A 27,329-nucleotide genomic window follows, 5' to 3' on the forward strand; every position below is an offset into this window, starting at 1 on the left:
TTGTACAAGTAGGATGTTAAAGTTCATTATGTCTGCTAATTTAACTACTGTTTTTAGACAATAGGAAGTTATCGTTGCCTTGTTAACAATAACCCTAACCCTTAAAAAAATGTACAAAAAAACTAAACTAAACTAACTACTTGTACAAGGTATAGGCTACAATTGCAAGCATTAAAGGTTAAAAGCATGACAATGTGTTTCTTTTCTCAATTCTATCCATTGTTGATTTTCTCCACCACTTAACACTTCCATGTTTGTAAATTGCCCAATTATATGTTTAATTGATTAATTAATTCACTCATCTTCTATACCGCTTATCCTCACTAGGGTCACAGGTGAACTGGAGCCTATCTCAGCTGAGTTAGGGCGAGAGGCGGGGTACACCCTGGACAGGTCACCAGTCTATCGCATGGCTAACAATGCTGAATTGATTCAACATAAAAATAAAAATATTAATAATGATTAGCCAATAAACCCTTTATACTGGTTCAATTCAGTGTGGGGTCAATGACGAATCTGAGCACCACAGATACATAGCTATGTGTAGTGAGGACCCCATGGTAAATATCCACTGCATTTATTGATCATTGCCATTTATTCTTACTTTTATTGATTCTTATTTTCTTTTAGTGTCTAATTAATATGTCTGATTTTTTAAAAAAAGTGAAATTCACGTCCTGAGGAGTTCTCTCTCAGATAAAGTTCATTATAGTTTGAGCGTAAATGCGCATGCGCCAACCACAGCGTTGTCTGTGCTGGGATTAAAGATGGGGCCGACGCATGTGGAGTTTTGAGCTTCATCCTCTTTCTTCAGGATTCACAAAAAAATCACTGAATAAATAAAATCTAGCATCAACACTCTTGCAGTGAACCCGCAGCCCAGATCCAGCTACATGTGCCGGTGACGATAACGTCTTGTTTTTTCCTCAGCCTATCAAGGCGGCGGAAAGGACAGCTCCCTCCGTAGACATGAAGCAACCAGGAAGTGCTCCAGCAATTTAACCGCTTCTCCTGGCAATGTCCCTTATGAAACTGGTGGTCACCACCCTGGGAAAAGCGACCGGGTTTATAACTCTCGCAGTTGTTGTAATTGCATTGGTTCTGAATTATTTCGACGACTCCGTTTCCGTTAAATACTCCAGGTAACGTACAGCGGGAGTCTCTGGTAACGTTCACTGACACTCGGTGCGATCGAATGTTTATCTAGGCGTTGTATGACACTAGATACACAACGTAAAGGCGAATGTAACCAAGCTAATGTTTAATGTTCAATTATACGGTCCTGGACATGTGGACCAGCGTAAAGCAGACAAACTGATTTTGACCGAGGGATGCGCCTGTCTTTGTGTTATAGTGAACGTCAAACCAAAGTACCATTGAGAAATACGTCAATTTAAAGTTCCCTTTCTATTTGGAAAACGTACACACCATGTACAACACAATGAGGAGTGTTTATTAGATTGTCTGCATCATCTGATTAATTCGTCTGAATCAGGATCCTGTACATCCCCAATTTTAATATATATTTTTTTTAATTAAATTGATTGTTGCACCACATGGTTCAGCACATTACCTGGCATAAAGCACATGACATTTGACACACTTTGAGTAGTATTACCTGTGTTCATTCATGTTGGCTAACACAGTGGTTGGTTTGTGGTGGCACACAGCATGGCTGAGGACATGAAGACCCTGGAGGAGAACTTCAAGCAGCAAAATAAAAGCTGTTTTATCCTTGGTTCTTCTGGGGAAACGGGAAGGTTGTTGCTCCAAGACCTGCTGGAGCGCAACATCTTCTCCAAGATCACTCTCATTGGCCGGAGACAGCTCACCTTTGAGGGCGAAGCATACAAAAATTTGGTCAGTGGGTTGATTTGACAGCATTTTTCACAGTGTATCCAAGATTAATACGTGTTGAGAGTTTAATTTTTGCTTTACACCTGTTGTTCCAGGTACAGGAGGTGGTGGACTTTGAGAAGCTTGATGATTACGCAGCCACCTTCAAGGGCCATGATGTGGGCTACTGCTGTCTGGGAACAACCAGAGCAAAATCAGGGGCTGTAAGTCAAATTTATTAGTGTTGCACTGTATATCTCCTGGGATTTGATGGGTTTATTAGTCAGTGGCAATGACTAAGCAATTTGGACTCTGGCAATGACTAAGCAGTTTCTTTGCAAATGGCTCAAGTATTTACTGATATTGACTACGGTAATTAAAATGCATTGAAATCTCTACATGAAGGACGATAAGTAACAGAAAGTTGTGTGACAGGGGGATAAAGCTGTATTTTAGGCAAGAAGAAATAATGTTATTACATAGCTTGTTCACGGAAGGGACATCAAGTACTGTAAACTGTAAAATGTCTTAAATACATAATTCATAGGATCCTGATCATACATGTCCATCCACCTTACTAGTTTACATAACAAAATAATAACAACACTGGGCTGTCATATATCACTGAAGGATTATCCTCTAAAATCCAGTATTGGTTGGGCAATAATTCTCACTTAAAGTTATACACATTAGTTGTGTAAAATAAAAAGGGCTTTATTTCAAATGAGCAATTGCTACTGCAGATTATCTTATCCTCAGTCCATAAACCCTTTAGTAACGTAACTAGGTTGTTGAAATGTCTGGCAGTATGGAGAAAGAAATACTGGATAATAAGTGTTGCTTCAAGATTTAAGTTATTTATATTATATTCACAATACACTGTTGCCCATGAAGTTGGAATAATTTTGTTTTTAGATACATACCTCTTTTTTATTCCTATTACACATCAGTAATCACCTTAGACTAGGTACAATGATTACATACTGAGTTCAAGTTATCAGTGTATAAGAAGATATACACTTTATCTATTAAGAATAAATCACATTGTCACAATCATTTCATGAGAAGATGTAAAAAAATAAATAATCCAACTTTATGGGAAACAGTGTATCACTATAACATTAAACTAATTTGTCCAATTCAGTAAAACATGTTTATTAAATGTTTGATAGACTGTGAAAAATCTTTACTTCTTGTCACCTGTACGACTCGAAAAGACAGTCAGCAATCATCATGGTCCAACTATGATGCTTTTACTAAAATGTGATTTTACTGATACTTTATTTATAATCAGCTACAAATCTTATTGTAATAAACAACTGAATTTATTACTGTATTTTAGCCATCATCAAAACGCTGTCAAATTAGGATTTTCCTGATCATGCCTGTTCATTCTTTCATTTCAGGATGGATTCGTCCGTGTTGACCATGACTATGTTCTAAAATCAGCCGAGCTCGCCAAGGCCGGAGGCTGCACACAGTTCCACCTGGAGTCCTCCAGAGGGGCTGATAAAAACAGCAGCTTCCTCTACCTCAAAGTCAAGGTATTCTATGCCCTCACTCCACTGCATGCACTGCGTGCCTCCGAACACACAGTGACATTAGACAATCACAGTAAAATCAACATGGATTTTTCTTCCAGGGACAAGTGGAAGCAGAAATTGGGGAGCTTGGTTTTGACAGATATGCAATTTACAGACCAGGGTGAGTGATCTAATTTACTCAGTTCAGTACTTTAGTGAGACAAACATCCAGATTCAAGGAGAAATGTACCCCAAAACAGGGCACTTGTGACACCATGTGATTTCTATCATGCATGAACCATTGCATGAAATTTGAATGTGCCAAACTCAAAACAACTGAGTCAAAGTGTTTTTGAGAGTTATGCAAACCATACAATAGCACCCTTTTACATGATACAAAGTGTTGATTGTCCTACTCTGTATAAGTTCCCTGTTCTAGTGTGACATACTGAGAATGAATATTGTTAACCACCACCCGGGTGGAGAAAAACTGATTTCACATTTGGTTGTTGAGAATTTAACATCTTAAACTTATTGCTTGCTACCTTTGTGTTTTTTCTCCACAGAGTTTTGTTAGTGGATAGACAGGAGAGCCGGCCTGGCGAGTGGATGGCCAGGAAGTTCTTTGGTGCCGTCACTGCTGTGTTTTCGACGTCCATGGCCATCTCTATTCAAGCAGTAGCAAAGGCGATGGTGTCAAACACTCTGCTTCAACCTGAGCAGAAGATGGAGATCCTGGAGAACAAAGACATCACCAGTCTGGGAAATAAATAGGGAATTAAGAGGGAGCTTAAAATACACAAGGTGAGAAAAACGTATAGATTATGATTGGTATGGTTTAGCAGTATAGCCTAATTAACCTGTTCACAGTGTTTCCTGACATTGGAGTGGCCCATGTTGGACTGATGAATACATGGGACATTGAGTTGTTAATATTTAACACATGTTAATGCCCACATCCTGTTTGCTAATGAAAGCACTCTTTGATTATACAGAAACCGAACAAATGATAATTATTAATAACAAATAAGTATATTCATAGTTACCATTACTGGACTCAAAGACAGATCCTGATCATTTTATCTTTTTAGTCTGATGTAAAAGAAAAAAAACCTTATCCCTTTGTAGCAGCTGCCCCAACAAATGCTTTCTGTTTTCATCTCAAAACACTTCATGATCCAAATCCATGTTTCAGCAGAGCTATCAAAATGGCTGTGGTAAAAGTTTAGAAGATTAACTCTCTAAAGAATTGTTAAAAGTATGAAGTCATATTTACTTGACTGTACAGCCATATCTGTGTGAATGACACATTTCTTGTGTAACCTATGGCACTGAACTATTAATTTTCTCTTCCCAGCAGATACATACTGACATGGCTCCACTCTGCAAACACTCATCACTCTCAGGAAACCAAATGGTGGATTGTAAAAGTTTTCATCTGTTGCTCACCCTGTGGAGCAAGCAAAAATATTTGGTCTTTATATGTAAATGGGTTTCTTTTATGATATTTCATGAGGGGAGTGTTGCCAGGCTTTTTCATGTTCACCATTTGTGCTTTGAAACAACAGATTGAACCACTGCCTTATCATAAGTCCTGGTTTATTCTGCACTTGATACTGCTGGATGCTAACTTAATCAACAATGAGAATATCTGATGTCCATATCTATGTTATATTATACTTGCACAATTGTATTGAAAGAGTTTTAACTATATTTATGGCATAATATAGTATCAGGGTCCGACGTTAAGGTTTTTTCGTACTTGCCCTGTCGGGCAAGTACTTTTCAAGTCTACTTGCCCCATCTAAATTCTTACTTGCCCTGCCTAGGTTTTTTTTTCTGGTTGTGTGGTGCATACTTTCGCTCATGACTTATATCTTACTAAAATCCTTCCTGTTGACTATACACAACACTTCTTTCTTCAGAAAGCAGTATTTATTATTATCTATAATTGCATTTAAATGGCAATCATTGCAGACATGTAAAATTAACTGCTATTTCACATTATTTGACCAGTAGCAGTTGCACCCTCCATGCCCTATCTGAACAGGTGAGCCACCTGTTTAATGCCCGATCACAGTTGAAATCTTGAACTGAAGGGCCTTTTAATGGCTAAAAACATTAACCTGGACAACATTTTAACAGATAGCTGGCTCCTCCAGTCAGATTTTATTCTTTTCATTGCATTCACATGCTGCAGTGGACAATTTAGCTTCAGTATTAATGCAGTATCTAAAATATATATATATATTAGAAAAGACCAATTTAAAAAATATTTTTTAATATGAAAATGTTCATGTCCATCTATATGCTCTCAATACTTGGTTGGGGCCATTTGACTTGAACTACTGGAAATAGCCTAGACTTTTCCATGTTACTCTAGTTTATTGAGTTGCCCCTGTAAAACTCAAGGATGTGGACATTGAAACAACAGTGACAGGCAAACAGCCAATCATGTGTGTCAAACTCAATTTAGTTCAGGGGTAACAAACAGCACAATTTGATCTCAAGTAGGCCTAACCAGTAAAGCAATAGCATGATAGCCTATACATATATTTTAAAATGTTTATTTTTCCTCTGTTTTAGTACATTATTAAGATGTTTACAGTTAATGAACTATCCTTTTACAAAACATATTATGAACCACCTGAAATTTCTTGATAAAAATATGTGCAATTTAAAATTTTCACACTTGCTGAGGGCCGGACTGGACCCACTGTTGGGCCGGTTTTGGCCCGCGGGCCGCATGTTTCACACCCCTGTTTGAAGCGCCGTCTACTCTCCACGTGTGTTTATTGACAACAGGATAGGACACGTTAGCTCGTCGGTATGGTAACTAAACGGTGCGTCTGCCCCGAGTCTGAAACAGCGGCGGCGTTAATGAAGCAGCGTCAGGCCGCTCACCGTCAGTGAAATGCTCGGTGAAATCGCCGATTAAATACAGCCAGCCGCGAGCAACGTACAGCCTATCTCACCTGGTAGAGCACCCGCTGCAGCGACCCAGTTCGATCCCACCTGACAGTGCCTTTGCTCCGCGTCAACCCCCCCTCTCACTCGCTCCCTCTCCCCCCGTCTCTCTCCAGCTGTCCTTTCAAAATAAATGCATAAAACGTCCGAAAATAAAAAATAATAAAATCTGAGTCGGTGCTTGCCCGACCGGGCAAGTCCGCGCAGGTTCTACCTGCCCGCCGGTAATTTTTACTTGCCCCGGGCAATCGGGCAACCGTTATTGTCGAACCCTGAGTATGCCATGATATATTTGTTCATTGTGGGTTGAACAGCATCTTTAGCTTGTGGATATATTAATTAATATGATGCCAGCAACTGAAAGTTTTTGGATAACATTTTTTGATTCTTAACTTTGTCACCATGTATCTGCAGCTAAACTGTGCTCCTATAATCTAGGACACCAGTTTAGGCCTTACCAGGTATTATGTATATGAGTGCTTATTCATTTGTTTGTTTTGTATTTACTTTTGTTGGGACTTTTAAAAGGCAAAAATCATCTTAAGTTTGCATGTGGTATGCCACATTTTCTGAATACAGTGTAAACATACATGTATTTAATTGTTCTTATGTGTCTATTTTGTTTTCTACCTTAATTATATGCTTCCATTATTGTGTTTGAATGCACTTCATTGCTCTATGTAAAGCACTTAATACAGCCTGTGTTTGAGACAAGGTTTTCAATAAACTTGCCTTCTCCCTGCTTGATCTAGTAGCCCCCCCTTGTGACTAAACGTGGTTTCACACATTGTGCTGTAGAGGCCTAGATGGATTCACCCTCCTGCAGGCTTTCTTCAATCTCTAGGCAATACCATACCAAGGTCTTCTTTTTACTAAATAACTGGCAAACAGATGATATGAAAAGCACATGAATGAATGTTCAAATGAGATTTAAGGAGCAGGTTCCTGGGACTGAGCATGCTGTTGTCACACAAACTTGCAGATAATGGAGCCATCGTTAAACTTATTGGCAACACCTGCTATGACAAAAGCCTGTTACAACATTGAAAGATAAATCAGGGTGAATTTTGGGTTATGAACAAAGCTAAACGTACAAATAAAAAGTAGTTTCACTTGAAGAGAAATTTTCAGGCAAAAGGAAAACCACTGAATTACACAAATTACACATGTTTTTGTACATTTTTGTACACATTTTCATGTACATTTTTGCTTACATTTTTACTGCACAATTGCACATGTTTTGAAGTTAACAAGGAAAATGGCATTGTTAAGGGAATCTTCAGTATATTTTCCTCCCTGCAGCTCTGTATGTTGTCACCATGGCTGTGCAGCAATTAGGCCAAGATGAGGAACAGCTGAGCACTCACTGTGTGGGAGTTTACAAATACAGGTCTTGGTCTTTGCTTCCTCTGGCAACAGGTTAGTTGATGCCTGATTAACTGTTGGCTATGGTTCTCTTGAGCAAAACTGAACAATGACCTGTGTGGACTGTTTGAGGTAAATTGTCCTGTTCAATGTTCCTTTTAATTGTGGCTCTTGTGAAAACACACTGGGAGCTCATGATCTAATGTGTTGCCCTTTACTCTACAGGCTGTTTGGGCTTTGCTTTTGGCTACTGGCTTGTGGTGTAAATTGTGAGAACTCCAAGAGAGGTGAATTATGTCAATCTGCATTGATAAAACATGACTAAAGATGAGTTGTCGGCTAGAAAGCCTGTATAATATATGTTTGTTTCAGTAGGTTATGCTGTCCGTGTCCAGGCAGGACAATACCCAACTGGAGTCCACAATGACAACAGAGACTATGAAAGATGGATGGAATCCCCTATTCTCAGACGCAACAAAGCTGGTTACAAGACATCAAACATGGGTGAAGGTCAAAGTGGCAATGTGTATGCTGCTCAAGAAGATCACACCGCTGGTGCTAAATCATTACAAGTTCAAATCCGCCATCCTTCCCCTGTTATGCCTGAAACACAACATGGCAGTGTTCCTTTGACCAGCCACTTAAATTCTTTTATGAGCTCAGGATTAGATACACAAGGACAAAGTTCTGTGATGTACAATCGCTTTGCAAACAAAGCAGCAACTTTTCCTGGTGGCAGGAGGATTCATGAAGCAAACTCTGATTCTTTCACCTCCACAGGTTCAGTTCAGTTTCCATCCCCTCTCTATCGTGCAAAACCTAAGTCAAAAGGAGGTTTTTCACCTGTTCCTGCAGACAAAGCTCCAATTGGCTTTGGACCCAACAACAGAAAGAGCCTCATTTATTCACACAGCAGTAGAGCAGGTCCAAATAAAGCCGTCAATATTCACGCAAGCTCCTCTAGACCCAACTTGCATCCTCTGCAGAAGTCACCTCTCAAAACAATGCCTGAATTGAGTGTGTATCGAAATACTTATATTTCCCCCAAAAGCTTTAGTCACACCAGAACAAACCCTTTGCCAGATGTTTTAAAACCCACTGACTCAATCTTGAAGGGACATTCCCCTGGCAGCAATCCAGCAGGAATAGCTCAAACACAGACACCCTATCTACCATGGAGGCCCAGGGTCTATAGCAGTGATGTGCCACCTGAACCAAGAGGATACGCCCATGTCCGGCATCTCAAGCCTAGTTCTGACAAACCACACCCCCAGGTTAGTTCTGCTGCAGGCAGTAAGTTCTTGGAAACGGGTTTTGCATCTGTAAATCAGAATCCAGGCAGTTATGCACATGGTAACAAGAACAACGACGTCAAGGGAAGACAGTCCAGCAACTGGCATCCTCCACCACCAGACAGAGCACAAATCCATGTCCAGGGCAAATTTAAACCTTTCCAGAGGTTTGACACTAGCAGTGATTCCTCCACTAGTGCCAATTCAACAGCCAGTGAACCAGCCAGTCAGACATTTGACCAGACTACTCCTCCCCCTAGTTTGACTTTAACAGGAAACACATCAACAGTTGTTCCCTCGGCCTCTGGGGAGCTGACCACCATACCTGAACAGGGAAAAGATGCAAAGCCTCTCCTTCAAGCATCAGACATGGAGGGCAAGTCCAGCAGTTCAGCGGGGGATTGACTGTCCTCGGACCAAATCAACAGTTTCTTCTCAGAGACAGCACCAGCAGGTGTGACCTGCCACATGCTTGTGGTAGCTACACCTTTGAGGTTACACCTTTATTATACAGTCTATGGTTAAACAAGTGCATTAGTTTGCCATAGACTGTAGGCTAAATGCCAAAGTTTTCATCGTGTTTATCAATCCTACCCTGAGCTCTACTTATCTTTCAGTCTGACGTCAAATAAAAAAAAACTTAAAACACTGCTTGATGGCCTATATTTATTTTATTTTCTGTTGCTTTTAAGAGTGTCACTGAACCAGAAGCAACGTTTCATGCAACGTTAGGCTAAATACAGGCCCATAGACCAGAGCAGCTTTTTTATGCAAATGAGAATGACCGATGCATTCTGGGTAATTTAGGGGCAGCTACCAGCATCCCTCCATTGAAAAGTTCAGCCTAACTGGCTTGACAAACTAACTAACAAAAAAGTTGGCTCTTAACAGGTTATTAACAGACAACACTTAGCCAAAACCTCCCCGGTGATTCGACCAAATACGTGTAGATGTCTGGATAAGACATTTCTGGCCACTTTGTGGGGTCATTGATCACTGTGGGAGGCTAAATGAGCATACCGGCAGATTCATTAATTGTAATTTTTCAAGATAGCTTGAACGGTGGGTTTCAAAGAGGGTGTCAAAATAATTATGAGACATAGTGCTACAAAAGAAACACAAAATAAAACATTCAGATTAATTGTTAGTTAGTCTACGCTCCATCAAAACACAAAAAGCCACTGAGTGCAATGTAAAAATGCCGGTAGCTGCCCCTAAATTACCCAGAATGCATCGGTCATTCTCATTTGCATAAAAAATCTGGTAACGTAACGTTACCTACTAGCTAGGCTACACAGGGTTGCCAACTCTCACGCATCTGGCGTGTGTCACACGCTTTTAGGTCCTGTCTCACGCTCTCACGCCACTCAAACAATTCTCACGCCAAAATCAAGCGATTTGAAAAAAAAAAAAAAAATTTAAAAAGCAAGCTTTGGCACTCATCAATAGGCTCTCTGATTGGTGTGCGCGATGCTTATCCGCGTGTCGATTGGACGGCTGCTCAAGCCTGTGATCACAGCACAGTAGGACGGGGAGTTGTCGATCCGCGAGCCACCCCCCCACCCACAGCGGCGGTGCGCAGTGGCAACTGGCGTCTCTACACTGACCGAGTTATGTTTTCGGACTGAACGCGGCTCGAACTGACGCCTGCGGTCGGGCTGGTTGGGCCAGTCCGTTGAAAACTATAAAATCAAGATGCTGACTGGGTAGCCCAAAAGTACAGCCAGGCAGCTCAGTCCAGAGAGCAGAGGAGAGAGAGACAGCGCAGCAACAGGTGTGTGTGTGTGTGTGCGTGTGCGTGTGTGTGTGCGTGCGTGTGTGTGTGTGTGTGTGTGTGCGCATGCATGCGCGTGTCCCATACCTGCAAACTCCGAATGGGTATGTAGAATGTTTATTACAGAAGAGAAACACACATTTCAGGACCTGACTTGTATCATCAGGCTGTAGTAGAAGACTGAAAATCACAGGACATGTCTGTTCTGTCCTTTCATATATTAATAGGCTCAATAGGCTGGGCCAGGCCAAAAGCCACAGCTCCCCACTAGACCAGTTTCATACACTCCAGCCATACAATGATAGGAACCACAGATCTGCTTTTTTCCCTCTTATCTGAAGCAAATGTTGTGTTTTCCCTTTATTTTTTTCTCAGAGTACACCAGAATGCTTCAAATACATGTTAAAATCAAAATTTTTCCTGGGGGGGTGCCCCCAGACCCCCCTAGAGGGATATATTGTCACCTATTCCACCTCTACTCAGTTTGCAGGTATAGTGTGTGTGTGTGTGTGTGTGTGTGTGTGTGTGTGTGTGTGTGTGTGAGAGAGAGAGAGAGAGAGAGAGAGAGAGAGAGAGAGAGAGAGAGAGAGAGAGAGAGAGAGAGAGAGAGAGAGAGAGAGAGAGAATCTACATTAAACATTACTATTACTATTATTACAGATAGCCAGCCCCCCCCCCCGGCCAACAGAATCTCACTCCAGCCCAGGACCAAAAGTTGGCAACCCTGGGCTACATCTGCTAGCAACACAACTGTACACACCTGTAAACCAACGATTACTGATTGATTGCCCTGATTAGTAGTAGGCTATTAGTGTTTTTTTAGTTTGAAAACTACAACTAACTATAATGGACAACTTTTGATGTTTAGTTAATGCTTTTAGAAGAGTTTGGTGTATGGCTGCTAGTGCTAGATTAGGGCAAACAGTCCGTCCATTTCTGACAGAGCAAATAAACAAAGGAACGATTCATACCGTGACCGTGTCGAAAGTCCGATGTGCAGCGAAGAAGCAGTAGGAGGGTTGCCAGGTCTTCTTCTCGGTTTACGGCGGTTGGCATCCAGCGGGTTGCCAGGTCTTGAGGCAAAAGCCGCCAAACAACCTGCAAACAACTCAAAGCCAGCCCCAAACACGCCCAACCCAAACGGCCAAAAAACAGCTCAATATCAGAACTCTCAATACATACTGTAAGTAGGCTACCATATGTAATAATGTAGGTAGGTGTGGTGTGGCAGTCTCTAATGTGGAGAATTTTTAAATGCTTGCAGCCATCAACCGAGTCTGAGCACATAACTGCAGGCTGGATGCAGTAAGTTTACAGTTTTCATCTCTGACCTCAGGCATAAAATACAACCAGGACAATGATTTTTACATTGTCCCACTTTATGTAGGCTACATATCCTTAAAAATTACCATTTGAATATTTTCAGTTGGTCTTGCATGCACAACTCTGAATGTTATATTTGGGTGGTTTGTTTACATTCAGATGTAGGCTACATCGATCAGGCGTAACAACATGACCACTGACAAATGAATAGCATTTCTGTGAGGAATCATTTTTTCTGCTTCTTTTTGGTTATTGGTGAGTATTTGAACACTTCCTGCTACAACTGAACGATTCAGATGAGTAAAAACAAGAACTCAGAGTTATGTCTAACTTTGTATCCATCAGGACTGACAAGTGCTATACTTAAAATTGAGAGTCACAGGTAGGGTAGTCATTACCATCTTCATTTGAGTCTAAGTCGCATACCGGTAGCTACATGTGATTTATGAGGGAGCAAGTTTGGTTGATTTCTAATAGGCTATGTGTCCCCTTGATTGTGGAGAGGAAGAAGAGTTTAGAAAAAATAGTAAGATATCCTGCTGTCCCTGTGGTAGTCTCTCTCTTCTCTGGTTAGTGATGCACAGTTGGATGGGGATTCCCATGAACCATGCAGCTGTAGAGGCAGGTGCCGGGATCCACGTGATTACACCTCAAAGAAGAATGTATACGCATATTGAAGAGCCAATAAACGCCCATGCAGTCCTACAGAATTCTGGCACCTGCAGACTTTACCCTGCTCTAATTGTATGAATAATGTACCAAGAAACTTTGGACATTCAGAACCCTCTGTGTCTGGTGAAGTGGCTGGTGATATTCATAGAGACACTTGGTGCATGTATGAGTATGAGGGTGAATGAGTGTGAAATTGTATGTGTTTTAATTTGTTCAGTGTGAGCATAGCCTACTGTAGCCTACTCAAAAGGTCCTTTTCTTTAACCGGTGGTTGATGTACCACAAGGTGGCACACAACACGAACACTAGCAAACTGAAAAGTAGCCTATTAAATACACAGGTAAAATTGGGCATAGGGCTCTGCATGGATGATAGTGAAAATGCAGCTCAGACTGAATCTGCCTCTTTCCAGCAGACTGCTAGATCAGAGGTAGCCTACATGCTGCCACCTCTTTGAAGTTAATGGGAGCTACGTAGCACTCTGTCAGTGATGGTGCAACTAGATTTTTACTCGGTACTCCATTGTAACAGCCCAAAATGTCCAGTTTTTAGTCTGTTTATGGGTTTTTTTTTATTTTATTTTTTTATATATATATAATGATGCCTTTACCACACCCTGTGGTCGGCAATGGTCAGTCACTGCCCTCGTACATGTCATTCAGGTCAGGTGTTAAAAAGTAGTCCTTAGTTTTTTGTCTGTTTACTTTGGCGACATCTTGTGGTGTATATGGGGAAGTGCTTGTTCTGACGCTGCCCGCCCCCTTCTTGACGTCATCTGACGTAACCAGGAAGTCCAGCGAAACCAAGGCGACAACATGGCAGAATACACAGACGCACGTGAGTTTTGTAAATAGCAAATATAAACTTAGACACCCTATCTGCTAAAAAATGCAAACGTATATTTCGATTAGCGACGATGTCTGTTGCGTGTATAGTCAGTTAATTTTGTGTTTGGTTGCGTTAGGCAACGCTAGCAACATCTTGCCCGGCTTTAGCTGAGGGCAGTAACTTTAGTTAGCTTACAACCACAACCGCACTGCCGAGGTTGGTGTTCAGCTCTTCGTGGCTCCTACATGCAGTTGTAACGAGTTTTTTCTTTTTTACTGCTGACAGACGGTGATGGAGCTGTCGAGGAGATGCCCGATCTCTCTGACGGTGATGACGACATTGAAGAGGATGAAGAGCAGTGGCAGTGGACGGAGGAGGAGGAGGACAGTCAGTCAGTTACCTGTTTGTTCTGTGACAGGTGAGATAGCTTTTTAAACACACCCGGCGATAATAGACAGTAAAAAACAATGTTTATTATAATATGGAGTGAAATGCAATGCAGTGATTCTCTTACAATAGAAATGAATCGCCTGAAATTCTTGTTTTTACTGCAACATTCTTGACTTATAGTATGAATGGTAATTAGACTTACATCACTCATGACAAATGCTTTGAGGCTGATGTTGGAGCCCTGGGCTTTTCATGCAGGTGTCAGCGTTGCATGTGCAGAAACCAAAGTTTGATCAAGGAAAAAGTACTGTGTAAGGATGCCACTGTTTCCATAGAAACCTTTAAAGATGGCTACCACACAAGCCTAGAAAGTATTTCTTCCTTACGTGAAAAGGTTTGTTTGTGTTCTCATCATCCCTATGAGTCAGGTTTTCTGCAGTCCCAGATAAGTAAATGGAATCCAGTAATGTGATTTGTGACTTTTGAGAGAATTATTCTTTTTATTGTTCATACATCTATAAACCATAAGTTAAACTGTGGATTTTGCACTCGTAATGCTCAATTGTTTTGGGTAAATCTCCACAGCCACCTCAGGACAATTCTTCATAACTACCACAGCGTACCGTGACATACATCAGGTCTAATCACTGTAAATCCAGACCGGCACCACAAGTGTGTTAGGGGTTGTGATCATTCACAAAAATCCAGATTTGCTTCTGTATGTTACAGTGGCTTTTATCATCGAGCACATTCATTACAAGTACACTGTAATCAAACAGAATTTCCTCCCTGTGTATTTTTGTCTGTCAGGTTGCTCAGTTCTGTACCTGCCACCTTGCAGCACTGCACAGAGGAGCATCAGGTCAACCTTGTAGACGTGATAAGAAAACACAGTAAGTTGGCACTGCTGTTCTGTGCCTTATTTAGGAATCACAGGACTGTTTGGTTTTGTTGATGTTGATTCTGTATATGACTCAGACTCACCCTGTTGTCCATCCCAGGTTTAGATGACTATGGATATATAAAGATGATCAACTTCATACGGTCAACAGTAAGAGCATTCATCTGGTTTCAAAGTCTTTTTATAGTATTTTTTCATAAAGATAGTCAAGTAATTGCTTGGAAGAACAAGGAATAATGTTATTGTCCTAAACAAATCTGTGTTTATAGAAATGTGACGCATCCTCTCTGACGGGCCTGCCTGACGCTCCCCTTCCCTGGGAAAGTGAGGACTTCTTGCGGCCGGTTCTACAGGATGACCCCCTGCTGCAGATGGGTAAAGTAACTCCATTAAACTTAATGAAACTAAATCCTCCAGACTGTCTCCCCTCCTTGTATTATTGTTGACTGACTGTACAAAATAGCAGAGAACGAAGCCATTCATCGCTGATGTTTCTAATTGGTATTGGTAAATTGCTGAAAATGTGCGAATGTAATATCATTTTAAGGGATCAAAGTTTACAGGGACAGTTTGTATTAATATTAATTAAACATTATTAAAAAACTACTCAAAACCTTAGTTCAGTACACTTTACCTCTCTGTTTGTTTTTAAACAACTTTCTAATCAGCAGCCATTCATAACAGAAAATGTGGTGCATAAACACAGAACAACCACAAAAAAACTGCAAACCTTAAAACAAATGATTAGAAGATTAGATGAGCGTTCAACCCATGTTTTACATTTGTGTGTTTCTGGCAGATCCTGAGGAGCTTTGTGACATTGAGGGATCAAGTTCATCAGCGTGCCAATCGTCTGGGGCTAGGTCCCATGATGCACTGCTGCAGAGGGCACAGGCCGCTGAGGAGAAAGCCCGTCTCTCAGAGGAGGCTCTGTCCAGAGCCATGGATGACCTGCACAAACTCAAGTCAGTGACTGCAATTTAACGTGTTTTATAAGCACTGAGTGTGATAAAGTTGCCATTTTACTTTACTCCTTGTTAACATTGGGTCCATTCATAAAAAAATCTACATTCTTGAGAGCTTATTAAACCTCAGTGTGTCGCTTTACTTCTGCACTACATGCTGGTGGCCAGCAGGGGGCGACAGTTAGCTCAGTATTGCAGAAACATCAACAGACTACCTTGAATACCTTGTGGGAGAAGTTTGGAGGAAGGGGAAAGATAAAAAGGGGAAGGGAAAATTCCACTGCAGCATGGAGGTGAGAGTGTGGAGGGGAAGTAAGAAGGGGGGCAATAAGGGAAAATTACAGAAAGAGTGAGGTTGGGGGGGGGGGGGGGGGGGAGGTTTGGAAGACATTTAGAAAGATGAATGCCTGTCATTTCCTCCATTTACTGCTACGTCCTGCATGAAGGTTGTGTGTGCTTTCTGGTCACTGCTTCTGTCCCGTGCCCTAATATGAGAAGTTAAACGTGGATTTGCTCCGTGGTTCTTTCCAGGCTGCTGGCTCAGGGTTTGGTGCTGAATGCAGGAACCAGCAAATCTGGCAACTTGGGCGCCGTGGCCGAGCTTCGGGAAGACGAGGACGAGGCGTACTTCAGCTCCTACGGCCATTACGGCATCCACGAGGAGATGCTGAAGGTCTGAGTTCTGCAGATACACGGACACGAGACACACATGTAACACACACACATACACACACGCTGACCAGGCCTGCAAGTGTCTTGACAGTCTTATGAGTCACACACCCCCCTCTCTCTGGATGCAGCAGTCTCTGCAGAGCAAAAGTGGGCTCATCAGCATACGTCTTGGCTGAAAGATTTCGATGTAGCATGTAAATGAAAATGATCATCTCTATGCACACATTGATACCCAAGACAAGACATTTTCTCCAAAGTGACACATCAGCAATAAGAGCTGAGCCCTCATGTGAGACACTGCTGCTCCAAATGTGGAAATTAATTGTTTTTACACTCCTTTAGCGCTGAAACCTGAAAGTGTCAGCAAGCTGCGGAGGGTGTGTGCGCGCGTGTGTGTTTGTGGGTGGAGTGGGGTGTGTACGGGAGGGGAGGGGGGCTCTGTCTCCTCCCTTCCTGTTCTACTTACCGCAGTGCTTACACATATCCCTATCGGCCGTCCCGATTGGTGCTAAGCACTGTTAAGTTTTGCGTCATGTGTGTGTGCGTCAGGCTGTAAACTCCATCATAACCTCAGGAGGGGCTGGGAACACGTGATCGGGGGGTGTGGGGGGGCTTTGCAGTAGGATGTGACGAACTCTTAACACAAGTTCGCATGAGAGACTGTATGACCGAGGGCGTCACGTTGTCTGAGTTCGACGTGTGCCACTTCAGTTGAAAATAAATGAAAGTAATCGAGTTTCATCAGCCTGTGTTTAACTTGGGAGTTTTGCGAGTCGCACTGTGATCAAAAGCGAGGTGAAACAGACACCGAAACTGAAATCTGTATCTGAAAGAAAGCTGTTCTTTGAAGTACTAACCACAGCACCTTCATTTTACACAACATTGCCTTAATGGGCAGGTTCAGACTGATAAATCTTTCAGCGCATGCCGTGATTAAAAAATTGACCGTGCAGTGATTTATCAAGTCTTAAGAGATGAAATTAAAATATTTCTGCAGACAAATCAGAAGCTCTTTCATCTTTGATTCGCAGCACAACACAAAAGTACAAATTATTTGGACATCACAAACCTCAGACAACTTTTAAATGACAAAAGCAGGACTGGTCCTCACATGATTAAATGCAAATGTGCATTACTCCACAGCAAAAGAAGCTACAGCCTAATGTTATGTCAATTATAATAAACATTTTTATGATTATGATATGATGATAATCACTATGCACACTATACATGTAGTGTTGGTTTCCTGGTCTTTATGTCATTGTTGTTGCTAAATAACACAAATATAGCAGCTAATTAAATTGTTTTGACTGAGTGACATTACTTATGTTATTTTTACAGGACTTTTCTTTCTCTAAATGCCCGGATTTGTTGAAACAATATAATGTATTGAGCTTCCTCACTGTGTCGCTTTCACTGTTTTCAACCAATTCAGTAGCTTTTCCACCAGAGGAGTTCTGGCGTTTGTGGGCAGATGTGATTGGCAGGTTAATTAGCGAGTCCTGACCTGACCTCCACTTGGAAAATACCCCCCTCTACTCGTATTTATCCGATAAATTTGCTCTTAGGTTGCAAGAATCCCACGTAGTCTGTTATGATCTGCAGTTATCTCACCTTCATCTAAACAGCTTTACATAACCACATGCTCTGAGATTTTTTTTTTCCCCCCCTGAGGGGTTTGCGATAAGGCCAGTTTTGTTTCAACCTAACAGAAGCTTTCTAACACGAGAAGCTGCAGCAGAAAGCAAATGATCGGTTGGATTTCAGAGCAGTTCCCACTTTGTTTTCCATCAGAGTTGCTTTTCGGCTTTGTTCTTATGTTTGAATCTTCTCTCCACAGGATAAAGTGCGCACAGAGAGTTACCGCGACTTCATCTACCGCAACCCTGAGGTGTTCAAAGACAAGGTGAGCTGGCTACTTGAATGTGTGTGTGTGTGTGTGTGTGTGTGCATCCATTGATGTAGGTGCATGTATATGTCATCTGGTTGCATGTACAGCAGGAATAGCCATGTGCATTTTGCAGGAAAGACATTAATAAGGAGATTGTGTCTGATTTAAAACACAGTGTGACTTTATTAGCACCTCGAGTGTCAACTGCAGAGTACTGATAACAGACACATGCAATCCACCACCAAACCCATAACCCCAACCCCCCCATCCCCCCATCCCCCCATCCCCACCCCCTGTTTTCCATTGCCTTTAGTTGCAGGAAGCAGTGGCCTGTATCATGACCATCCATTACATGGGCGGCTGCTGGTTAGTGCTGGGATGAGGCTGTAGAGGAGGGAAGGGAGGGAGGTTGGTGTTGATGGGAACGTACATTATCCCTGTCAGAGCGAAGCAGTCTGCAGAGAGGGAAGTGTCACCTTCCGCATGAAGCGGTAGATGAAGAAGGAAAAAGGGATATTCTTGTTTCAGCTTGTGTCGAGATGGTGGACGGGTTGCGCACAAATGTGGCCGAGCAGCGCAGAGGGATGGAGGCAGGAGTGAGGAGGAGCACTGTGTTGTGTTGTGTCAGCAGCAGTGTGTTGGGGAAACTTCTGTGAACCCATAAAGGCAGCGGGATGTTGAAGGAGAATTTTTCAAGTCGCCTTAAATAGAGAGGCAGATAAGCACAGTGTTACATATAGATGGGTGCAGCGTCACTGCAGCTGTGCTGCGGTCATTTAACACCAGCTGGGAGGGAAGATGAACAAATTAACTCCTATGGGAACCTGAAATAGAGCTGAATAAAAACTCAACAACAAGAAGAGAGAGGCTATAGTGAAAAAGTTAATTGCGCATTATGAGTTTGTTTGATCATAGAAGAACCTCCGGCTTCTGAAAGAGTTCAGGTTCCCACCATGACATCAGAATAAAGCTAATCTGTAGCTGAGTCCTGCTTTATACAACAGCTTCCTAGACGGAGCATGAATCCTTTCTTTTTTCTTTTCTGTATTCTGTACAGATTTATCTTTATCCTATTCTGTTTTTTATAAACCCTAAATTGTGTATAGTATATGCATTTTTTTGCGCTAGAATATTTTTCATTTATTCTATTTTTATTTTATTTTATTTAAATTTTAATTTTATCACTACATTTTACTATTTTTCGTACCTTTTGTGTCTGCACCTGACACCACGCCAAGCTCCTTGTGTTGTAAACAGACTTTTACTGCTTTACGGCAATAAAAGCATTTCTGATTCTGATCCTGATTTTGAATGCAGCCTACTGTTGACACTAAACACTAAAATTGAAGGAAATGTAAATGTATAATAACAGGGGGTCAGATATCCCACTCACATGTTTAATTCCTGCTCCGGCTCATGGGAGCATTTTCAAACCCTGAAATCTGACATGCATCTGTTGAAGTTTCAGTTTTCATCAGTGTTAACTCCCTAATGACCACAACAAATTTCCCTCCCGCCCTGCAGGTTGTGCTGGATGTGGGCTGCGGGACAGGCATTCTGTCCATGTTCGCCGCCAGAGCCGGGGCCAAGAAGGTTATAGCGGTCGACCAATCAGAAATCATCTATCAAGCCATGGACATAGTCAGGTGAGACACGCCATCCGCTGTTTCAGCTCCACCTGTCAGTCACATGACCAAGGCTGCGATCATCACAGCAGGGGCGGGCGTCAGGCGGGTTCCTCTTCCCCTCATGTGCAGCAGGGGATTGTGGGAGTGGAGGTCTGCGTGACCTCGAGCCACCTTTTATTTGTTGCAGCTGGTTGACTTCAATAGAACTGCTGTCAGTTGTACGGCCGTAATGCACATAATTTACACCTGCAGTCTGACCCATTCACCCCTCGCTTCTTCTTCCCTGCAGTACTCACATAAACACACACACACACACACACACAAGTAGGTGACCCCCTATTGGTACCTTTTAATACACTCATCAGTCCAATTTCAGGTGCTGTGCATTTCCAGTTTTCCAGCAGCTGCTTCTCCACAGTGGTGTCCATTTACCTCCACCAGAGCCTCCGGTGTGCCCTCGCCTACCTGCAGCCTCTTCCTCCATCACTCCCCTGCCTCTGAAATGAATTTTTTGAGTTAGGGGCCATTATGCCTGCTATTATTACTGTTATGTAAGAGAATGTTGTATAAGCAAAACAACAGGGTTTGCTGAAGGAAAAGGACGTTTTAATTTTACAGCCCACTGACTCGCTGTAGGAGTGTGTGTTGGCATGCAGGCTGCGTCGCAGGTCCGCCAGCGGTGAAGATTCAGCTAAAGGGAAGATGTTGTAACCTCTACCTCCCACACGCAAAACGCACACGCAAAGAAACTTGCACTGTTTTTAAATCTAGTGTTGTTTCGGGTTGTGATTTTAGAGCTCTTCTTTGTGTGTGTGTGTGTACACACGTGTGTGCCCGTCACTTCGTCTTGATGTTAATATCTGGATTGTAATTAAAGTGGCTCCTGTTGGTTGGGCAGCAGCATCCATCTCCTGTCTCCTCTCCGTAGCCGAAGTTTAAATGAAAAGCTGAATGTGACTTCCTTCCTTCACAGTCACTTCCTTAATGGATAATGTCTAAATACTTTTTTTTAACGGCCCTGGGATTGATGGATTATCCAATAGAAAGCTTTAAATTGTGACACCGAAGCGGAAAAGAAAATAGATAATATTTAATTTAGATGCGTGAAATCTAACTTTTAATGGTACTAGGAACTAAAGACAAACAAAATATCAGATCATCAATATTAAACTTTCATCAACTTTCTCAGTAGAGTGAATAACGCAGTGATTCCCAACCTTTTTTGGCTCGTGACCACATTTTATATGAGCTTGATTCATTTTTGAGAAAGTGAAAGTTTAGAATACAGTTGTTTAAGATTGTGTGTGATGTTTTTAATCATTATTTAAAAAAGAATAATAATTAGTTAAAAACATATTTTCATCAGTCATTTAGAAATTTCAGGCGACCCCATTTGAATTCCAGGCGACCCCATGTGGGGTCCCGACCCAAAGATTGAAAAACACTGGATTAATGTCTACAAGCCACACAATATTTGGCATTTAATACAGAGGTCTGTAAATTCTGTAAGTCTGTCTGTAAATTAATTAATTTTAGTTTCATGTGAAAACCATCCAAATCTTCCAAGAACTGAAGAACGACCGACTTTTTTTTACACATAAGAAAACCTAGCCATTGCAATTTGTATACATAATGAACATTGAGCCATCTTGCGAACTGATCTTAGCTTTTCAATCTGTTTATCGGTACTTTTTTTTGTTCTTAATTAAAGACAGTACATAATTAAACCATGTCCTGAGAAAAACTCAGTCCAAACATGCCTATAGTTCGGCAGTTATTGAGAATCTTTGTAATTCTGGAAAACTTGAGAGGACAAATATCCAAATGAAGAAAAAAAAAACGTAATGTGTATGACAAAAATCTAAATTAACCATCAAACGACTTCGATGTTTTGCACAGACTTGTTCTCTCTGATGAAATGTATAACCTCTCCTCCCACCTCTCTCTCTCCCTCTCTCTTTCTCACACACACAAAGCCGCACAGACACTAACTCTCTCCCCAGAGTCCTGACATTGTCCTCTAAATTACCCCAATAATGAGATTACAGTGTTTCCCTCTTGTGAAAGGTGGAGGAGGTGTGGGTGGGGGTGTTGTGAGCGAGCGGTGTTGGGGAGGAGGGGGGGGGGGGGGTGCTGCTGGATTCTGGGAGGAGGTGATAGCAGCGTTAGCAGTGCAGCAGAGAGGGGAGAGACAGTTCAAGATAAGGATCGCTGCTACAGAAATGCACTCTGGGCCGCTGTGAGTAATTGTTCTGTCCTCGGTAACATTAGCTGTCATGATAATGGAATATTCACAGAGATTGATACTCAGACTGGCCGGTCTGAGAGGAAGGATCATTTAAAGAGCAGCACTGATCTTATAGTTCGTACCTGGGTCTGACACCTCTGCAGGCCTACAGTTACAGTCCCCCCCACCCCACCTACCCACCCACACACACACACTCTCACTCTCCCTGCACAGCTCAGGAAAGACTGGAGATACACGCAGCAATGAAGATGCTGAGTTGGGAAACTATCAAAAATGCAGAGAAATTGATTGTTGCACAGTTTAGATTGTCTAGAGATGAAGTCTACATCGTCCATTTTGTCAAGTTGTGTGTGCTTTAATGTGACACTCCTGTTCTTGTCAGTTGACTTGTCACCTTATCTTGAATGACTTAAGCCACAATGCATCTGTATTTTTATAAGAGGTCAAATGACGACACTTGATGTGGAAGTTTTATGACGTGGCAGTGTGGTTCCTGTAGCTCTACAGCAGGTATAGCAGCTCGTTTCTGTTGTTTACCGTGTGCAGCATTTGAAGCTGCAGGCTGCTCTTTGTGCATTTTACCAGCCGACAACCAGCTGGTAATCACTATAGAGAAATGAATGGCAAAACCATCTTTCAGGAGTGGGTAGAGAGCATAGACTATAGGTAAAGATGGATGTAGCCTCTGGGATGTCACACACAGGTGATAAAAATTAAATTAATTATATAAAAAATCAGTTGTCATGTCATTTCATGGAGGAAATTAACCTTGGAGACCAAAACCATTGTTTTGTAAAAGACCGTACACATGTTTATCTCTTGCAAAGTTGGGCGTTTCAACGTGGGAGGAGGATCTTTGGTACCTCAGTGATGGCCTCATTTTTCAGCCTCAGAAGTTGCTGCTAGGTAGAGAGCAGAACAAAGCCAAAGGGACTGTGGCTATTGGACCTAAATCAGAAAATGATTTCAATTTGTGAATGGTGCTCTTTGCCTGTTCTATGTGTAAGTGTGCAACTGTTTGTGACAGATTCACCATATCAACTTTATAATGTCACAATATGCAAGTGTTGCCATAATTGGTTCAGGCGCTCTCTTGAGGCACTTGTTTGTTGGATGTTGGGTGACTCTTGCATTGTTCCTCCACAGGTCCAACCAGTTGGAGGACAAGATCACTCTGATCAAAGGCCGCATAGAGGACATCAACCTCCCAGTGGAGAAGGTGGACATCATCATCTCAGAATGGATGGTCAGTAGATGTAAAACAGATTGACGCACATATACATAATGTAGCAGAATGTGGGAGGGGTCAAAACCTTCTAGTCCTTAAAAAATCATACAAGTTTAGGTCCAATCAAACATGATGGCTGAGAATATGAGACATCTCCTGTGAGTGAAATGTGAGTTTAAACTTCAGGAGTCACAAGGGAAACATATTTTAATATGAGTTCATATATCTTAGGTCCCTAGAATTCAGTTTAGTTTTGTCTAGCAGGAATGTATGCACTTGATGTCTGGACCTGTTACAGTTGCTTGTTCAAATGCATTTCATGGCATGACTGCTGTGGACAGCTTGTATTAGAGTCAAACCACTTCCACCAGTGTTTATCACTCATGGTTTTTAATGGCACTGTCAGATTAGTAACTGTGCAAAACTAAAGCAGCAGATAAATGAATCAATACGACCAGTTTGAAAGAGGTGGTGTGTATAAAAAGTGTCTGAAATAAGTTGTGCAAAGTGGAAAGTTGGTAATAGTGACAAATCACTAGCGCCTGGACATGGGACACACAACATACTTGTTAACCAATATAACGGCCTCATCGTGACACCCAGTAAGGATTTACTTATCATCACCAGAAATAACACACCAGCACAACCAATGGCACATATATGACTTTATATATTAAACATATAGTGACAAGTCAAAATGTCTATAAGAGATGTATCTATTATACATTTCTGTTCAATTTAGCTCAATGCGTAGCCAAAGCTGTTTGCATTTAGTTTATTGAGGATTGTCAATATACCACAGCAAACCAATACCATACTGCTCCACTCTCAAGAAGGTCTTTTTTTAAAAGCTTGTTGATGGAGATAATATTTTTTTTTCTTATCTATCATCTTTCTTGTACTATAAATATTTATGCATTTAATTTGGAAACTACTGGTTTTGTCTGCATACCGTATGCACCTGCCATTTGGTCTGTTCTGAGGCCAACAAGTGAGCTTCCACATGTGATATGAATCTCAAAAGCTTATTTACTGTCCAGAAGTAGAACTTTGTGAACACATGTGTGAAGCACATAAACTCAAAAGGTAGCTGCTCAACTCAACCTCAAATTGGTCCTTTACCTCCCAATGAGCGCGCGGGACCCAAGGTGCCAGCAGCAGCGATGCATGTTTAAAACATGGCTTAAACGCGGCTAAACTTGACCATGAGCTCCTCTGAATACCAAACCAGGAAGAGCAGTCTTCCTTCCCCTTGATGCCCATTTATCAGGGAGATTCTCTGTGGCGATACAGGCGGGACGGCCAAAGTTGAACGCACCACTGAAGTCATCCTTAATTCATGAGCATCCCGTATCTGTCCCCCCTCCACCTCCACCATCCATCGTGAAACCCCAGGGTCATGAGCAGGGGTCGCCAGCCAGAGCCTTCCCATCCTCTTACCAGGGAAATTGAAATTCGGCGGGTGATGTGCCAGTGGAACGGTGAAGGATAGGGGACGTAATCTCTGATGACACCGGCTCACAGAGCGCTAATAAATCTAAGAATCCTCCAGTCACTTCTCATCACAGTGGAGATGGCAGACATTTCTCAGAGTGGCCAGGACTTCAGAAGCTGCCCTCCAATCTGCCTGTATAAAATGGAAAAATGACAGTTGTCACCGGAGTAGACTTTCTAGCTATTGAGCAAATGGCGTTAGACTGTATTAAAGTTTAATGGTTTCGTTCTATAGCCAGGTAGTGTCTTATTACCTCAGAGGGACCCTGGAGATGTCATCACTCTCGTATGTGACTTTTAAAAATTTTTGCTACAGATAGTCATAAAGGTCACTGACGCTGGGTTAGGTTTTCACGTATTCCCTCTTCTTTGTGAAATTTGCACATCATTGAATGTATTACTTATAAAAAAAAATCCGCTTAAAATATTTATAGAATATTGATATGCAGTTACTAATTTCAGTTAGTGTAGTAAGGGGATATAATATGGATTCCTAATTAGCCGCTGAGTGTTTTTTAAAACTCTTTATTAAATGTTTATAATTTGGCTTCAGATGTATTTTATAAGAACAACATTTCATCCCTCCTGCTCCATTTCAATTTAATCTTCAAAGCTAACTTTTCTAGCCATAATGTGGGCTATCTAGCATTCGTGAAATTGCTTTATACATGTGAAAAAGACCATTTAAGATGCCTTTAAAGGTATGTATTATCTGTAACAATCGAGTCCCATTCTTGTTACAAGATATATTTTTGCTTATGCTATTAGAGAGTTTATCTTATTGATATACATTAAGCTTCACCATTCACTAGTAACTCTCTCGCAGCTGTATCACAGCTGTTATAAGTAGATGCAAATGGAATCTGAACATCTCCTGCTGCAGCTGGCTTTTATTGTGAAGCAGTCACAGGAAGCGCAACGTATCTGACATTAGCACAGACAGCGGCTGTTCATCTAAAATGGCTCAACACAGCCGTAGATCAGTTTTTAAATATTACTGGGTGCACTGGAACGAGAAGGAGCAGCCACAGGGAGACGAAGAGCTTCAGGCAAGTCCTGCGTATGGTAAACAACTTTGATTGCTGTGCCCCGCTGTGGTGTAGAAAACTGGCATCTCAACTTATCATGGTTACTGACAACATGATGGAGAAAGGTCAGCTGCAGTGCAGGTTTGTTTTGCTGATCTGTAATAAGATACAACAGTTTCTCTAAAACTCTTAAAAGTGTTTAACTACACTCTCTTTTATTATGGTACCAACTTTAGTCATTTTGATTCATCTTGGCCTAGTTGGTTAGCTCCTCCTTGCATTATGGCCAAGCATCCTTGTCTTTTTCAAGTGTAAATTTGGCCAGTAATGCAAGTGAAACAGCATCAAAATAAATGCTGCATCTTTATGACTTTGATCAAGGTTTAATGCCTCGCCTGACATGGCTGCAATACACGCCTCTGGTCTCATCTGACCCTGCTCAAAATACACGCACACACACACACTAACACAGATTGGAAGCTTGCTATGGCCACCAGAGATTGGCCTAATTGGGTCAAAGCAATGCCAGGGATGCAAAGGGGGAATTCTGTAACTAAGAATAGATTAGTCTGTGCATAGACACTGCATGCTTTGTTGTTGATGGGAACATAGGATTGATACGATGAAAGGGAAAGTAGTTTTCACACTCAAGATGGTTAGTAGTTAGAAGCTGTAGTGTAACAGTCTAGTGAGTCTGTCACTGAACAGTGTAATTAATCTGAAATTTGTAGAATTAATATGCCTTCAAATCAATGCTCTGTGGATCAAGCCTTGGGCTCACTGGCAGAGAAATGCACCGCTCCTACACTTAACAGCTACAGTCATTTATTGTTACATTTATTGTGGTTACAAAAGTTGTTCTGTATTGAGTGCAAGGCATCCAGTGAAAAATGTTTAGGGCTCTGAAGAGGGACTGTGAACCAATGCAGTATAACTAAAGAGCCGATCGGCTTTGAGGTGTTTACATTAGAGATGTACACGTTCATCACCAGGGCTACATAGTGCTCTTAGTGGCTAAAACAGGGATTGCTAGCTTTAGCTGTCATGAAGCGTTTAAAACAAGACAGCCTTGAAGTTGTTTTAAGCTAGCCTAATAATTTACCCTCTCTTGTGTGTCTCTCTTGACCTGCACATTCACCACGCTATGAGATAATAACGTAACGTTACGAGACAGAGTTGTTTTCGAGGCAAATGCAGAGACCGCTTACCGAAAAACTGCACCAGACAGGAACGCGCATCAGCGGTTTTGCATGAATTTACCTCAAAAACAACTCTGTCTCGTAACGTTCTGTTATTATCTCACA

At 41.7% G+C, this 27,329-nt stretch overlaps 2 protein-coding genes across 2 annotated transcripts in view; both read left to right on the forward strand.

Moving 5' to 3' along the window:
- Positions 1–896: 896 nt before the first annotated feature.
- htatip2 (HIV-1 Tat interactive protein 2) lies at positions 897–5,086 on the forward strand. The gene is made up of 7 exons (XM_084000466.1): positions 897–1,142; positions 1,671–1,860; positions 1,953–2,060; positions 3,243–3,380; positions 3,479–3,540; positions 3,926–4,163; positions 4,717–5,086. Exons 1-6 carry the CDS (start codon positions 1,018–1,020, stop codon positions 4,131–4,133), a joined length of 831 nt encoding a protein of 276 aa, XP_083856592.1. The 5' UTR covers positions 897–1,017; the 3' UTR covers positions 4,134–4,163; positions 4,717–5,086.
- Positions 5,087–13,553: 8,467 nt separating this feature from the next.
- The window catches only part of prmt3 (protein arginine methyltransferase 3), a 58,071-nt gene continuing 44,295 nt past the window's right edge, over positions 13,554–27,329 (forward strand). The window contains exons 1-10 of the mRNA XM_083995917.1: positions 13,554–13,589; positions 13,866–13,998; positions 14,781–14,863; positions 14,972–15,021; positions 15,141–15,246; positions 15,671–15,836; positions 16,368–16,509; positions 18,349–18,414; positions 19,924–20,045; positions 23,422–23,521. Of these exons, the coding sequence (XP_083852043.1) occupies positions 13,568–13,589; positions 13,866–13,998; positions 14,781–14,863; positions 14,972–15,021; positions 15,141–15,246; positions 15,671–15,836; positions 16,368–16,509; positions 18,349–18,414; positions 19,924–20,045; positions 23,422–23,521 (990 nt within the window). The 5' untranslated portion in view covers positions 13,554–13,567. The remainder of the gene's footprint in view (positions 13,590–13,865; positions 13,999–14,780; positions 14,864–14,971; positions 15,022–15,140; positions 15,247–15,670; positions 15,837–16,367; positions 16,510–18,348; positions 18,415–19,923; positions 20,046–23,421; positions 23,522–27,329) is intronic.

This window comes from Trachurus trachurus, assembly GCF_905171665.1.
Source record: "Trachurus trachurus genome assembly, chromosome: 3".
In the NCBI taxonomy this organism is placed as follows: Eukaryota; Metazoa; Chordata; class Actinopteri; order Carangiformes; family Carangidae; genus Trachurus; species Trachurus trachurus.